This window comes from Batrachochytrium dendrobatidis (genome assembly GCF_000203795.2).
Source record: "Batrachochytrium dendrobatidis JAM81 unplaced genomic scaffold BATDEscaffold_7, whole genome shotgun sequence".
Taxonomy (NCBI): Eukaryota; Fungi; Chytridiomycota; class Chytridiomycetes; order Rhizophydiales; genus Batrachochytrium; species Batrachochytrium dendrobatidis.
Window position 1 is genome coordinate 1,212,317 of NW_006281105.1, and position 15,184 is coordinate 1,227,500.

The 15,184-nt window shown below is 40.4% G+C and overlaps 8 protein-coding genes across 8 annotated transcripts; 3 read left to right on the top strand and 5 right to left on the bottom strand.

Annotated features, from left to right (window-relative positions):
- Nucleotides 1-1,532: 1,532 nt before the first annotated feature.
- On the top strand, nt 1,533-2,584 carry BATDEDRAFT_31913 (uncharacterized protein; the record flags this gene model as incomplete). The annotated part of the gene is made up of 3 exons (XM_006679456.1): nt 1,533-2,006; nt 2,143-2,370; nt 2,475-2,584. The coding sequence occupies one exon, from the start codon at nt 1,534-1,536 to the stop codon at nt 1,990-1,992; it is 459 nt and encodes a 152-aa protein (XP_006679519.1). The 3' UTR covers nt 1,993-2,006; nt 2,143-2,370; nt 2,475-2,584.
- Nucleotides 2,585-2,920: 336 nt separating this feature from the next.
- On the bottom strand, nt 2,921-3,240 carry BATDEDRAFT_12135 (uncharacterized protein; the record flags this gene model as incomplete). The annotated part of the gene is made up of 2 exons (XM_006679311.1): nt 2,921-3,104; nt 3,215-3,240. The coding sequence occupies 2 exons, from the start codon at nt 3,238-3,240 to the stop codon at nt 2,921-2,923; spliced, it is 210 nt and encodes a 69-aa protein (XP_006679374.1).
- A 475-nt stretch (nt 3,241-3,715) lies between these two features.
- Nucleotides 3,716-5,957, bottom strand: BATDEDRAFT_35340 (uncharacterized protein). Its single transcript, XM_006679524.1, has 4 exons — nt 5,845-5,957; nt 5,477-5,560; nt 5,216-5,298; nt 3,716-5,106 (listed from the first exon to the last, which is right to left on the bottom strand). Exons 1-4 carry the CDS (start codon nt 5,938-5,940, stop codon nt 3,744-3,746), a joined length of 1,626 nt encoding a protein of 541 aa, XP_006679587.1. The 5' UTR covers nt 5,941-5,957; the 3' UTR covers nt 3,716-3,743.
- Nucleotides 5,958-6,065: 108 nt separating this feature from the next.
- BATDEDRAFT_25637 (uncharacterized protein) lies at nt 6,066-8,804 on the bottom strand (the record flags this gene model as incomplete). The annotated part of the gene is made up of 4 exons (XM_006679429.1): nt 6,066-8,209; nt 8,295-8,390; nt 8,480-8,495; nt 8,697-8,804. The coding sequence occupies 4 exons, from the start codon at nt 8,802-8,804 to the stop codon at nt 6,066-6,068; spliced, it is 2,364 nt and encodes a 787-aa protein (XP_006679492.1).
- A 194-nt stretch (nt 8,805-8,998) lies between these two features.
- BATDEDRAFT_89466 (uncharacterized protein) lies at nt 8,999-9,839 on the top strand (the record flags this gene model as incomplete). Its single annotated transcript, XM_006679626.1, has 5 exons — nt 8,999-9,013; nt 9,130-9,202; nt 9,322-9,370; nt 9,455-9,578; nt 9,810-9,839. 5 exons carry the CDS (start codon nt 8,999-9,001, stop codon nt 9,837-9,839), a joined length of 291 nt encoding a protein of 96 aa, XP_006679689.1.
- Nucleotides 9,840-9,931: 92 nt separating this feature from the next.
- Nucleotides 9,932-11,196, bottom strand: BATDEDRAFT_37087 (uncharacterized protein). Its single transcript, XM_006679550.1, has 3 exons — nt 10,961-11,196; nt 10,499-10,787; nt 9,932-10,370 (listed from the first exon to the last, which is right to left on the bottom strand). Exons 1-3 carry the CDS (start codon nt 10,985-10,987, stop codon nt 10,057-10,059), a joined length of 630 nt encoding a protein of 209 aa, XP_006679613.1. The 5' UTR covers nt 10,988-11,196; the 3' UTR covers nt 9,932-10,056.
- Nucleotides 11,197-11,452: 256 nt separating this feature from the next.
- Nucleotides 11,453-12,383, top strand: BATDEDRAFT_89467 (uncharacterized protein; the record flags this gene model as incomplete). Its single annotated transcript, XM_006679627.1, has 5 exons — nt 11,453-11,545; nt 11,849-11,867; nt 11,972-12,004; nt 12,096-12,168; nt 12,266-12,383. 5 exons carry the CDS (start codon nt 11,453-11,455, stop codon nt 12,381-12,383), a joined length of 336 nt encoding a protein of 111 aa, XP_006679690.1.
- Nucleotides 12,384-12,778: 395 nt separating this feature from the next.
- On the bottom strand, nt 12,779-14,454 carry BATDEDRAFT_12005 (uncharacterized protein; the record flags this gene model as incomplete). Its single annotated transcript, XM_006679295.1, has 5 exons — nt 12,779-13,134; nt 13,214-13,340; nt 13,418-13,569; nt 13,662-14,040; nt 14,113-14,454. 5 exons carry the CDS (start codon nt 14,452-14,454, stop codon nt 12,779-12,781), a joined length of 1,356 nt encoding a protein of 451 aa, XP_006679358.1.
- Nucleotides 14,455-15,184: the final 730 nt, after the last annotated feature.

Below are 15,184 nucleotides of genomic sequence, written 5' to 3' on the forward strand. Positions count from 1 at the left end.
CACTCTACGTCACACATCCAGAGCCATTGAAAGCGATTTACAGGCACGTATTATTCATCTTGAAGCTCAGCTTGCTGATGCAAATTTAAAACTCGTTGCTTTGGAAAGTAGCGATCCAGAGAAACTTAAACGGCTGGAGTCGGACTTTAAACTTCGTTGCGAGACTTACGAGACCTACATTGTTGAGTTGGAGGGAAAATTGGAAATGTATATGGAAAATATGGACATTGTTGACGAGTCTCGGCAGAAATCGGATATGCAACAACATGTGATACTTGATTTAAAGAAAGAGATTGAGCGATTGGAGCAGGTGATTAGTTTTTTGACATCACAATCCCAACGTAAATCTGATAATGGTACAGGTGTGAAAACACCTCGTGGTGCTAGTAAAGTTGCACCTGATACCGTTAAGCAGATTCAAGCTGGGACAGTCCGGATTCGAGAGCTGGAGCAGCAAGTAGAGAAGTTGCGAAGAGAGAAACTGGAACTAGAAGTAGATAGGCACACAAAAACTATTGCGGACGTGACTCGTACTCCCAAACCTCCTTTGGAAGAGACTGACCATGTTCGATTGTTGAGACAGCGCGTTAAAAAATTGCAGACTGAATATGAAGCTGTGGTCGGTGAGAATAATAGCAAAACTCGGATCATGCAAGACGAGGTGTGTAGTTTATTTATGAATTCAATGTACTATCATACCATCTCTTTGTACCATATTTTGGCATAGCCTAAAATCGTGATTGGTTAGTGTTGTGATCTAATATCAACTTTTTATTTTGATACAAGATCAAGAGATTGCAAATGCAGTATGAAGCCAAAATTCAAAAACTTGAGGTAATAATCCAGGACTTGCAGGCATCTCCACCAGGTAATAAAATCGCATCATCCACTCAATTAAAAGTTGGAACCGTACCTCAGCATACCCAAGCACTAGAGAAACAGTCGGAAGCTGCAACATTGGGTACAACCAGTGATTTAGCTGAATCTCTGACATTACAAGGACAGGAACTATCGTCTATTGACTCCTTGATTGGAAACCAGCGCGAAATAGCGCTTTCTAAACGCATATTGGATTTGCAAAGTTTAGTTGATGAACAGTCTAAACGCATTGACCAGCTTTGCAGAGAACGGCAGCGTTTTGAATCAGAGACAACTGCACTCATTCAAGGCAAAGATGAACTGATTGAATCTTACCGAATCAAAATTGTCGAACAGCAAAAAGAATTCCATCACAAGGTATTTGCAGTTGACGATCATGCTCGGATGGATGAGATTCATGCCATGCGACTTGAGTTGGAATCTACTAGATCGGAATTGGCCTCTGTTCGAAATAAATTAGAGATTAGCGAGGAAACACGGCGATCAGTGCAGGAATCTACCATCTCAATTATGAGGCAAGCACAGGAGGAAAATGCCAAGATTTCTCGAGAGAATCATGAACAAGGAATTATGTGGCTTCGACAGGAGTTTCAAAAAAAGTGGAATGACTCCAACAAACACGAGGATGTTACCAATCTGCACAGTAAAATTAAAATGCTTGAAGCAGAACTTGCCATGCTGCGACAAACTGCTTCGAATACCGTGACTGGAAACAGTGATAAGGCTGTTGCATATCAGGCGCAAATCAAGGCACTTGAAGAGGAAGTGGATCATTTTAAAACACTCAGCTCAACATTGCAATCTGAAAATCAGCGACTTGTTTCTAGTTTGTCAGCTGCTAAAAAAAAGTGGCCACCGGCTATGCACCATTTTGAAGCACTTTCATCTCGTATTCGAGAGTTGGAAGAGTCTGCTCGACGACGAGAGACTGAAATCGCCAAACTTTTGGTTCAACATCGTGGAGATTTAGAATCCAAGATTCAAATGGAGCATCGCCGGTATCAAGATATGGTGCATCACAAGGACTCTGAGATTCAAGGATTTCGTAAGGAGTTGGACAAGGTGTTGCAGGGTATAAAGCTACTGCGAAAGCAGAATGCCTTGAATCAATAGTCTTCATTACCAATCTATAATAAATACAAACTGACAGTATTCTTTTTCAAATTGAGTCGCTCATTCACTAATTAGTATGGGCAACACTTGACATACCACTAGGACAATGAGGGTTGTCCATTGACTACAGAATTTGGGTTTTCAACATACAGGGACTACCAAACCATGAGCATTTAAGAAATGTCAGAGCGATCTCCAGCTGGACAACTTCCGCGTCCAACAGACGTAATCTTGGACGATGATTTGGTTGACCACGTCAAGCCTGGTGATCGTGTTCGTTTGGTTGGAACCTATCAATCTATTGGAAAACATGCGGCGTCTGTATCTGCCACATTCAAGTCTATGATTCTTGCCAACCACATCACCTTTCTTGAAAAGCTGCTGTAAATAAAATACAAAAAATGATGGTTTGCAAATCCAGATTTACATTGTGTATTGTATTGGCTTGATCAATCTGAAAACTATTGATATATTAAACATACAAACAGTTACCAGCTAAAGCGGGTGTACTCACTCGGATACCATTAATATACGAGATATACATTATTTGAATCTATTTTGCTATGGTCATGTTATAATCAATATAATGTTGAATAGAAACAGAGACTACTATTTCCAAAATCAACATGGAAATATATGCTATATACAGAAATAGCAAATTACTAGCAATACTTATCTCTAGCAATTTTAAAATGGTTGTATTTCAGATAATAACTAATCATTGACAACAACTGTTGTTTATTATGCCCAGATAGTCAAAATTGTCCTAAATAAGCTAGCGTTTGTCCATGCAGAATCTAAATCATCAGTAGCTTTAATGTTTCTGAGCACCATAGCTATATACCAATCCAGTTCAGACAACCATGAAATATGCATACGGGTAAAATAATGTATTAGTATAATGTTCTACCACTACTTCAAGATCCAGTTACCAATCAAATCCTGGAACAACATACTGTAGAATTTTTTCGATAAAATCAATATGACTGAGGACCATACGTCTGCAACAATATCTCTTAAGACCGAGTGCATCCAATGCCTTTCCTTCGGTCGTATCGCCTTGAAGAAGACTGAGATATGGCTGCCATTTATCACCAACCACCTTCCCACAGCTGTAACCGAAATCGATCAACGCAATGAAACGAAAACAAAAGTCAATACGTTGTGATGATATCCAGTTTACTCCAATACGAATGGCCGTATAGTTCAGAATAAAAAATACCTGAAGCATCGAACAGGAATAATCATTGTATGGAAACTTGAAAAACTTTTTGTGCTAAACTACTCAAGATTCCAAATGGCAGTGACAGTAGGTTTAGTGGTTTATCCAGACTCGAATCTCCACCATTGAAGCAATGATAAAAACTATGCAGTTTGAGCCCATACCTTTGGATGGAAGCTGAACCAGCAATGTTCCTTTTACAATTCAGGTAGAACCAAAAGACGAATTTGATTTTGGCTGTTTTTGTATTATTTGGCCAATTTGTCCAATTTGTCCAATTGGTCGAAATCTTGAGTGCACTTGTCAAAGGTTTATGCCATTACAATGATTGGTTTTGCCAAATTATGACCATTCAACAAAATATAATACTTTTCCTATATATCTACACTTGACTCCATCAATAATCCAGTTTGAATCTGTGATTTTGAAAAATAAATGCTCAAGCCAATATCTAATGAATAAAACATTCTTAACCAACTCCAATATCTACACTCTAGTATTCAAATGAAAAAACCACATATGCTTTTAATTACTTGACAACAACCTTGACTTTTTGGCCAGAGGTCTTTTCACTAGCACTAATATGCAAAGAATGATCTTTTTCAATAGTCAACATGACCTCGATTGATTTATCGGCAGCTTCGGGAATATCAGATATCACAACTTCAGCAAGCAACGTGTTTTTCTTGGCTGTTTTAGATTCGCCTTCGTAAATAGCCAGATAGGCGGATGCTTGTGTACTAGTGGATAGCCCCATGGTGATAGAACGACGCACAGGAATAGGTGCACCAACCGGAATTAGGGTTGCAAATGCACCGCCAGCTACTTCAATACCGATGCTTTTAGAGATGTGATCAGCATGAGCAATTTCCTTGGTGTTGGTAGAAGTGATATAATCAATATTGGCGTTGGCAAGAATAATAGATGCCTGAACTGCACATCCAAGAGAAATGGCTTCATCAGGCTCAACATCGGCGCGGAACGCAGTGGTTTCAGGGAAAAGCGACTTCATGATTTGCTGGAAACGAGGCATACGAGAAGACCCTCCAACAACAAACACTTCGTCAACGTCTTTGGCCTCGACATTAGCCTCAGCAAGAGCCTTGGCAACCGTGGCACAGCAACGCGAGTAAAGGGGTTCGGCAAGTATTTCAAAACGACCACGATTGATGTTTCCATGGTAGTCCATGCCATCATAGAGGGATTCGACGGAGCAAGGAGCAGTGTCTTGGCGGGTAAGAGCACGCTTGGTGCGTTCACAAGCCTTTCGAAGCTTTTGGAGAGCACGTCGATTATCAGCAACATCAGCCTTGGTTTTACGCATAAATTCTTGACGCACAAACTCGACAAGAATTTCGTCAAAGCTGATTCCACCAAGATCTGCCTCATCAATTGATGACTCGATCGTGTAGAGACCGTCGTGGGAGGAGAGAACAGTTACGTTAAACTGATGGGCACCCAAGTCTAGCACTACAGTTTGCTTATCGGTCTTGACTATGGGCTCAGCAGTAGAGTCTTGAGTTTGAGCAAGTTGGGTAGCAGCAGCCTCAAAAGCCAATACTGCAGCAATAGGCTCGTGGATAGGGTATGCTACATCAAATCCAGCCTCTTTGGCAGCCTTGAGAAGGTCTTGCTTTTGAGTTTCTTCAAAGTGAGGGGGGATAGAAATGACACACCCATCAACCTTGCTACTTAAAAAGTACTCTGCAGTTTCTTTGATTTTCTTTAGATATTTTGCAGTAACTGCAATGACAGAATAGATTTCGGTGGTTTCCTCGCCATCATCGTTCATCAAAGTTACCTCGTACATTGGCACGGAAGCATCATCTGCTGACCCTGCAATGGTGAAAGGATGTTTCTTGGATTGCAGCTGAACTTCTGGATCATCCATTCTAGTGGTTTAATAAAAATATAGTAGATCAAAAAGTATGTGATGTTAGCAGTCATTTCAGTACTGACTATAAAATCAAACATTGTGCACAGGTATTCAATAAAACATACTTTTTTCCAAGAACATTTCTAAAGTGAAAGATTGTGCTTTTGGCATTTGCCATGGCCTGAATGTGTGCCTGAGTTCCGCAGAGCTAAACAATCCATAAATACCCAACATTGCATTTACAAGAAAATAATGGTTAAAGATCAACGTTTCGTTCCATTGAATATAAATCTTCTTTGGATGGTTAAATTCAAAAGATTGGTGCACTATAAAATAATGAACCAAATCTGGTTCATTATTGCCAAAAAATTAAAATCCAATATTACCTCTTCGTGGGCAGTAAACGCTACATAGGATGGAATCTGTCTATCACCATCTTCATTAGCAATAGTTTCACCATTCTTGCCATCCTATCAATACCACGCACGAAGACATAAAAAATACTGTTAGTCTAGGCATGACAATATATTCTAAATTGAGGGCAAATGGCAGACTGGAAAAAAAAACATGCAATAGCTCATATGCATCAAACTCGTTCTTCACCAAGTACAATGACATTGGTTTATATCAAATAAAAAAAAGAACCAAAAGTTGGAGTAGCAACCAGTCCAGTGACAACTTTGAATCGTTGACCGAATAGAAATCATATTCCACCATTTGAACACCCCAAGCCAATACCACTTGAATTGATTACCTTGGAAACAATCGATACGGAAGAGTATACAGTACCAAAGCTGATACCAACCAGCAATGGCTGACCCTCTTCTTTAACCTCAATCTGTTTTGCCATATTCTTGTATATGTTATAAAAATCGACTAAAGTTGTGTAAAAGCAATTTTTTCTTTTCACTTTTATTTTGGATTACGAAACACCAAGTTGCAACTGCAATTTATTATCAAATCGATTCTAAACATTCAAACAAGCTTGCCTAGCATTCTGAACCATCCAACAGTAACGCATCCACTCAGGATTCCCCAAGTGGAATCTATCAATCCAGTTATCAGCAATGTTATTGTCCACACACATACATCTTCCCACACAACAGCTATTTTGGCATATCTATGTAGATTCATCCACATTTGCTTCCATGCAAGTGGTTTGGACTGAACAGGCAAACCCTCGTATAGACATGGCAAAGTGTTGGCAACAGCCAACTCCTGTTCTGACTCCTCATTAATATGTGTATATTCTGTGGCTTCCGACCTATTTGATAGCAATGACTGTCTGACACTTTTGTGCCACAATCCATCCAAATCTGCTTGCTTGGCATTTACTAAAGCATCTACAACCAATCCTTTTATGCCCGTTACGCGTTTCAAAGGTTTCCAGATAGCAGCAACAATCACTGCAGATAGTACTGGTGCAGGTATGTGTTGAAAAGGCGCTGTGAAAAAGGATATAATTAGACCAATGATTCCTACTGTTATAAGGCATGCTAATGGTGTACGCAGGTCAGTTTGGTGTGCCAAGACTGCACTACGAGAAAGTCCTGCACCAGAAACAAAGCATGTGAAAAAAGAAGAAACTAGTTGAGATAGTGACAGAGCAAGTAGTTCCTGTGCGTCTTGACCTTTTTTTAACTGTTGAGTATCAGGATTTAAATTGGAATTGGTTAACGAATGACGAGATTGCTCTTGCAAAGGCTGCACTGTCTCGGCTGAATTATGGTGCAAGCAATCATTCGTGCCATTTGCAATGATCAATTCGTCATTACCAATTGATGGATTTATAGGTCGAATAATTGTTACATTTGAAAAGGTGCAAATGATTGAAATGGAAGTCACATACGTCACTAATGCAATTGAAAACACACTGGGTAATAGAAATACTACCAGCGCAAAGAGCTCTGATAACGTAGGCTGTGGTACATCTGCTATTTGAGCAAAAGGTTGATTTTTAAATAAGGTTTTTGAAAGCGTGGCATTTGAGACGGTGTTGTAAACGCTTGGAAAGGACCATGGCAACGAAAATGTAGGAAACCCTGACTGGATATGTCCAATAGTTTTGATTTTGTAAATCTGTGGAAGATGAAAAAAGAAAGAAACTAGAGTTGAAATGAGAATTGCCACCAAGACTGCAGGAATAACTGCCCGTGATGTTGCCAAGGGTTGTGTTGGCAGGGGCTTGTTTTGACTGGATCTTTGACTCTGATCGGGAGTCTCTGTAATGGGCTCAAAAGGCATCTCACTTTGTGCGTCATAAGTTAGCGAAACTTCGGAAAAGATGTCACTATCATTCAGTAGTGGGCCATCAAGCCCATTTTGAAGCGAGTGTAGTGGCTTGTGTCCAAGTATTTTGGAACTAGAGGCTTGATTTTCCAAAGTTGTATGGATAGTTCCGTATCCTGTTCCGTGTAGAATGCTTAAACTGGTAGGATGGAGTGAATGGGCAGATGCACTAGGTGTGATCCCATATCGCGTATGTGGGTTATCTATGACAGATTCTTGTGAATTGCGCCTTTTAGGTTTTGTGCGTACTGCAAGAGATGAGTTGGTATCTGAATCATTCTCAGCTTTTATCTCATTTCCTATTGAAACTGTGGAGGCCATCTGCAATTTGTTGTTAGACTTTCGAATCCATTGACGCAGTGCTTCCTCGCATTTCGGTAGCCCAATAATCATTGCTATGGTGACTACACCCAGTACTACTGAAACCCAATTGATATTGCCAGCTTGTTTCACAAGCTGAATCCACGTATCAATATTTGGACTGATGCCCTTAGTCGCCATGATTCGCACTCCAAGGATGTTTTTAATTTGTGATGTCAGGATAGAAAAACTCGCAGCTGTTGTAAATGCATTCATCAGCTGTTTTGTAACAAGCTTTCCAAGGGGCTTATGAAGTGATACAGAATATATGCTGAGCAAAACCAGACCAAGCATAAACGCTTGAAGGGATGCAATGCAAGTTATATCAGGATATTCTTGCCATGGGGGAATGGTTGTGCTGTTGGTTGGTAAGCTTGATGACTGATTGCCAAATTGGCGTAGATCCGTAAACCACTTTGCTGCATTTAGAACAGATTCGCCCGCCATTAACGATGTCACCGCAAATGGTGCTATTTGAAATTTAAAAAAAGTATACGGGTGAGTAAATGCCATATGGCGTGCCCGATGTTTAGTTTCAACTATGGAAACCATTACCGATACTGATATATGGAGATGTCCCAAAAATAAAATAAATGATGGGAGGAATACTGGCAGTATATAATCCCTGAATAGGAGGTAGATTGGCCATGACTAAAAAAGGTATGGAATAGTCAGTGAAATGTTAATTCTTGACAGCGCGGATATGGCTTCATATCAATTAAACTCGTATGATTACTTACCTGCATACCCAATAGACTGATTTGGTTGAAAAGAGAATCCACAGTAAGAATAAAAAAAGTTAAAACTGCTTTCCATTTGATGAGTATGACACTTTGGCATGCATTCTAATGACTATCTAAATAGCCACTTGAAATCACCCAGATTGCATATATGCTCGCCACCACCAAGTTGAGTATACTGTGACCTCATCATCACCCTTTGAGCATACTCACATACCTGAGGGATCATCATTGTCACCAATGTAAATCCAGCAAGAATATCATCTGTCAAATATTCCAATCGATACCATGGCAGCCAGCTCGCACATGTGAATAGCCTAAACATTGTATGACGGGTTTATGCTAGGAAAATATAACACCTAAACAAAACAAAAATATGCTAGCTAGAGAAAGTTGTAAAGCCATCGGCAAGTTATATATAGTTCAATGGCTTTGATTGGACAAGCCGTGTATTAGTTGAAAAGCATAACTCGACGAATTGAATCTCGACTTCACCTAAATCATATCCAACCCAACTCGATGAATACATACCAGGTACAGCCGAGTTTGGCTTGGTTACTATTATACAGTGTATATACAACAAAAATACCCGCTTTTCAACATATATGTTCATCTCCATCACATTCAATTAACCTTGACTACTACAATAGGCTGTTGACCAAAAGAAGGAGGATTTTCGCAAATATCTAGAGCGGAATGGCATCATTGACGCGCTGACTAAAGGTAGATATTAAGCCTGTCCTATTCAATTCGTTGGCTAAAGGCACTATCAATAGAACATGCTATCCTTGTTTTGTATCAGTAAGCTCAAGTGCCGTATATTTACTTTTCAAATTATATAGTTCTTGTTGGTTTGTACGAAGAACCCGAAAAGCCAGATTCGCCAGTCGAGTAAGTCCAAATCTCAGCTGTCTTGTATCCATCAATTCCTAACAGCTTAAATGTGACTTTTTATCGCTACATTGATTTCCATAGCTATATCAAGCAGTTTTTAAGCGGACCATCAGATACAGATACAGAAGCACTCCGTCATGAAAATGAAGAACTAAGGCGCAGGGTGGATGAGCTGCAGTCAAGGTTGGATGAGATGTCAGCCACTGTAAGTTGACCATATATTTGTATGTTTTAAGCAAACCAGATTGACTGTAATACAATCAAACGCACTGCATTTGAACTGTTCGAGTAGAACTAACAATCTATTTTTTGGAATCAAACATTTATTTGAGCGTTTATAGCCTGCACCAACGGATCCGACTGCAACCATAGCCGAATAGAAAGCAAATAAAAAATAAACAAGTCTTGCTATCACCAATGTATTCACGTAAAATAGGACACTAGATTAGGATCTCAGAGTACATGATAACCAATCAGTTTCATGGAACGATGGGTGCCAGTTCACTGAGCAATATTATTTTTTGAATTCCTTGATAGAGTTGAATAGAAAAATGCAATGAATATTTAAGGATTGTTTATTCTGAAGCAAGAAGCAGTAACTGCAAGATAGATACAGAAAAGTTCCATTCTACGTGAATACGGCGTAAAATGAGTGATATTTTGAGATTCCAAGAATAGCACCATCATCTTACTGTCACACCATGTGCCTGATACAACAAGCTGCTGTCTGAAAAAGCATGGGTTATCTGTCGCTTCAAGTACAGCCAGGTAAAATATCTTGCATCTACAAGTCTTTCCCGTGCATTATTGATCATCCCACCAGCCACATGCGACAATTGTCTCATGTCTGCCTTGATACCAGGAATGAGCATCGAGGTATTTTCTTTCCAAAGGGTTGTATTGTAAGCAGAATGACGACTGTAGCTGTCGTCGAGATACGATTTATAAAAGTATGACATTTCTGCTGATGTGGGCTCACGGTGTGCAGAGTCATTGACTGTCATAGAATTACTCAAACAATGTTAGCAAGACTGTAATTTAATGATCGGTTGATAGACTCATACACAAACCAGAACTGGTTGGGATAGGTTTTGAGGTGTAATAAACAACTCGAATGCACTCAACTGGCTTGAATATAGGCTGATTTTTTAGATTGAAAGTCGGTATTGTTTGCAGTCCAGAAGATATGGTGTCGCTCCTGCACATCGATTCGTTTCTGAAGCATTGCAATATCTGTATCAGAGAGTGTCTGTTTGGCATAAACAGAGAGTCTCAATAATCGGATATTGGATACTGGATGTGGAGTTGATACTTGCAAGAAAAGGTTGCCATCAGTGCTAGTTTTGGTAGAACTATTGCTCGTATTGACAGAAGGGGATACAGCAGTTGCAAATCGACGGACATATGTGCTGGCCTGCAGTGAAGAGTGATGGGTGAGCTTTCAGAATAATACATGTCAATTGATAGTAACATGGACAGGATGATTGTCAATGATGCCTTGGCATTATTGAATTATGACTACTGCCTAAAGCCAACTACAGACAGTGCTCTATACCATCACAAAAATAGCTCAGTCATGAATAATACCTTTGACATTTGTGCGAGACCTGCCATTCTTGTCTAAAGCAACACTAGAGCAGTCCAAGTGATTCCTTGAATGGGTCACAAAAACAGCCAAAAAAAGAATTGAGATTTGCATGAAAATAGTCTGCTGCTCAAGTGTATTGATACTGGTCGAGACAGTAGGTTTGCACACATTAAAAGAATTCAGTCTTGATCATGCATACACACTGGAATGATTGCAAATGGAAACAGCAACAGTCAAGCTTGATCGATTTACATTGTAGCAACAGCCAAGTTTAATCAATTTACACGACTGCAGCCATGACAATCTAAACGGTAATCTTCGCGTAACCAATGCTTAGAGTCATGAATGATTAGAATACAATCCATTGATGGATGGCAAGGCTCTTTGTTCAGACATACACGTGATGGCTAGGGTCAATAACTTGCTCATCAGATCTGCACTTTCCTTTATATAGCATCACAACAGCAGATCATTTAGTTAAGCTTGCTATTATGGGAAAAACTAGCGCAAAGGTTTCTGATAGAGTTGTCTTTGAAGGCGGCGGTGGCAAGGAGTCCTTTTTCGTATACGTCGAGCCTGATATGGTATGCTGCATTATCACTTCATTCTTAATATCCTGCTATATGGTTTGCACTCAGTAATAGACTGCGTTTGTCTATTACTCGATATGTGGTACTGGCAGTAGGATGGTTGCTGATCTGCCTGCTTCTCAAGTAACCAATCGCTTCCCATTTCATATTGTCAACTTTTGTACCCTGGTTATTTGCTTAAAGTACATTCCTTGTGCTGAGCTCTCAACTTCCTTGTGTTTGTTTACTATCAACTTACTATCTGACACTGTTACTTACTGTTTTATATCCTCTGCTCAATTGTGCTGCTATGGCTAGGTCGATAAATGGCGCAAGGGTATATCTAATGCATAATTGTGTTGTTTTATTAAAGAGCCATAGGAAACTGTCATGCTGATCTAATTAATTCTGTATATTTCTACTTGGTATTGGTCTAAATAGACAAGAGTATCCCTCTTGTAGAGGTTGTTCAAGGTTGGCCAAATTCGCGGTTGTCATCCCTTTGATATGCATCTTGGTTACTATCTACTCAACTCACTAATGTATGCTTTTCTATCACGCTTAGCTTTCACCATTTTTGAAGTTGATAATGGTGGAAACCATGGCATTGCTATCAAGCCCTCCAAATCCAGCCTCCAGTAAGTTACATTTTCTCGGATTTTAGCCGTAACCCTCACGTTTGTTTGATGTTGCTGCTAACTTGCTGCACTCTTTGCTTGCCATCTTAATCAGTAGCGCTTTTGGCACTGAAGACGAGACCGTGATCGTCACGCGTATTCTGAATGATGGTCGTCTTGTGCATGGCCATCAGGGTCCGGCCAGCTCGAAGGGATATGTTCAAGCTATGAGATAATTTTCCAATCCACATGTTGCAAATGGATCACTGGGATAATCTAGCAAGCCGCCGTTTTACCATGCTTTCAAAAAGTCTCATCTAAAGAGTGGATAGTTTGAAATCTGTTTACAAGGGCGTCTATAGGCTGATCATTTCCATTCAGTGATATTAAACTATTTAGCAGGATTGCTTTTCAACTTTTGTTTTTGAAATGATATTAGTTTGGAACCAAGTATTGTGTCGAATGCACCACGCTGAACCCCAAATGTTCGGTTTGACATCCGATTGTCACTGGCTGTGTCTCTTCAGGTGATTTGGAGATTGATCACCATCGAGTGATTTCAGTCATTCATATCAAAGCAATGGTTGAAAAAGATGAATCACTGCAAACATATTAGTTTTGATTTATGCCATCACGATTTATTGTGATACATTACAGATTTAGGTACTGTGTTGGGCAGCATCGCCCAAACTGTACCCAAAGTGCCAAACACCAGTCCAAATGCTAGCACACTTATTTCAAAGCAGATCCTCCACCGTGTAATGCGTCTCCAATAGAGCTTTAAAAAACATATTTCAGGAAAGACGATGGATACGGTGCAAGAAAAAAAGCTTCCCAATATGGCCATGAGTGAATGGAATCCTGGAAACTGGATAGCAATTATAAGAACTACCATTGAAGCCATGGTACGAGTAACAATACGCAGTGCCAGTGGAGGACATGATGGGTTTGGACACATCCAGGGAATCGTAGATGCAATCGACCGCTCTAAAATTCCATAACAAAAGCAAAGCATGATTCAAGTCAGCCATCTTCTACAAACACCTCCGCAATCATCCATCCATACCTATTTGTGTATTCACTGGAGAAATCGCCAAAGAGTATTTTGTAATGGGGTTGAGCGCAACCAGCCAAATCGTAACTTGTGTCAATACCTTGTTGTAAGACTTGACAAAAGGCATATTCAAAGTGATCTATATCACCAAAAACATAAATGTGTTGGCACATGTGCTTTGATCCATAAATAGGCTATTCAATTTGAAAGTATTACCTCCTGCAGGGTCGATGGTCCGAACATGAGATAGCCAAATGAAGCAATTAGAAGGTACGTGGCTGTAATGATGATATAAGTATGATCGACTACTTTGTTGTAGTATTCAGGCTGCTTCATGTCACGATACAGATTAGGAAACACAGAATGTCCTAATAGTTTGCAACCGACACGATGTTAGTACTGTGCAGCGATCGGAAAAATGCGCATCTCATGTTGACAAGAATTAAAATCCTATACATACCACAGAATCCAGCCATAATCAGACCAAATGCCAAGGGAACAGAGTACCATGATTCAGGAAATATGTTTGTATCGGCAGGAACGATCAGTGATCCTGGACTTTCAGTAGTAGACAAACCATTAAACATCACAATTATAAGCAAGTTTAGCAATGCAATAATACCAACAATGCTCCCATACGAAGCCATGTTCAATGACAGGGGATACGTGATCGGCACAACAATAGCCACAACACATATTTTTACAACAACCAAATCGAGCATGGGGAAGAGAGCGACAATGGAGTCAGCAGTGAGAATAATCAGTGCAACAGATGCTGCACAAAGCTCAAGAACAAAGACAAAAGAAATGAAATTACGGCCTGAAAGTCCAAACGCAGCCTCTCCGAAATCACCAAATGTGCACAAAGTTTGAAATGGTAGTTTATGCTGTTGAAGAAGAGGTTCTTCGACTGTGTTGGTCGTATCAGACGTGTCGGCTGTATCGGGGGTCCAATCTAGACACAAGGCAAGCACTTTGGCAGTATGTCGCGTAACCCCACTCAAAATGCACAGACATGCCACGCCCAGAATCCAACCAGAGAGCTTGAATGCAAAGGGGAAAGCAAGAAGACCGATACCCATAAGAATATTGACACTGTTGAAGAGTGTCTGGTAATAGGTAGATTTATGAGCGCCGTCATTATAATCAACAACACAGCCATCGTACTGTTCACTGCAGCACTGTGATGGACACTGTGATGGACACTGCAAGTCAGAAGTGCAATTGCTGAGCAAGTCAGAGTCTTGGCACATTGTATCGGACTTGCTAGTTTGAAACTCGGACTGATCTAACTGCTGGTGACGAGAAGATTCACGTGCAGAGTTCCAGCGATCAATAGAGTTGGCCGCACTTGTAACTCCAGATTGACTTGGTATACCGTCAAGCTCGTCAAAAACATCGTGTTGGCCAGTAAAATTCAAATCCAACGGAGATGTAGTGCGATTAAAGTCACTAAACTCATCACCTGTGCATGGACTGTGTGTTACCTGGGAAGCTATGGAGTGCCTGGTTAAACTACGACGACATCGAGTACCAGAAGCGATGGAAGCATGGGATGGAGAAGAAAAGTTTGATTCCGAACCACCGTGTTGGCCTCTATCAAACTGAAAAGCAGCAGCCTTTTTCAACGAGTGAGCCCAGGAAGAAGTTGAAGTAGCTAGCTGGACAATGGATAAGGAACGAGGGGGAATGCTGACATTATGATTGTCGATAGATAAACTAGCATGATGAGAATGGCGTTGCGAATTGTTCAATGGGCCGTGCGGCTGAGATGCAGAGCCAGATGCAGGAATGGTAGTGCCAATGGCAGTCGTGTGCCCATCGCTCAAACGAGGATCCATGCCCAATGCAGGAGACTGACTATGAGTGCCATTGCCTTGATGAATGGGAATGGCAGTTAAAGGATTTAACTGCGATTGTCGAGGAGTGATAACATCCATGGATCCATAACCAGCATCGTTGTATGTAGGAGTGGTTGAAAGA

Coding starts and splice junctions, on each gene's coding strand:
- BATDEDRAFT_35340 (XM_006679524.1), bottom strand. CDS start 5,940: ATGGCAAAACAGATTGAGGTTAAAGAAGAGGGTCAGCCATTGCTGGTT. Junction 5,299..5,476: donor CGTTTACTGCCCACGAAGAG/GTAATATTGGAT, acceptor TGGATTGTTTAG/CTCTGCGGAACTCAGGCACA. Junction 5,107..5,215: donor AGAAATGTTCTTGGAAAAAA/GTATGTTTTATT, acceptor TTAAACCACTAG/AATGGATGATCCAGAAGTTC.
- BATDEDRAFT_37087 (XM_006679550.1), bottom strand. CDS start 10,987: ATGGCAGGTCTCGCACAAATGTCAAAG. Junction 10,788..10,960: donor GTCTCGCACAAATGTCAAAG/GTATTATTCATG, acceptor TCTTCACTGCAG/GCCAGCACATATGTCCGTCG. Junction 10,371..10,498: donor ATCAGCCTATATTCAAGCCA/GTTGAGTGCATT, acceptor ATTCTATGACAG/TCAATGACTCTGCACACCGT.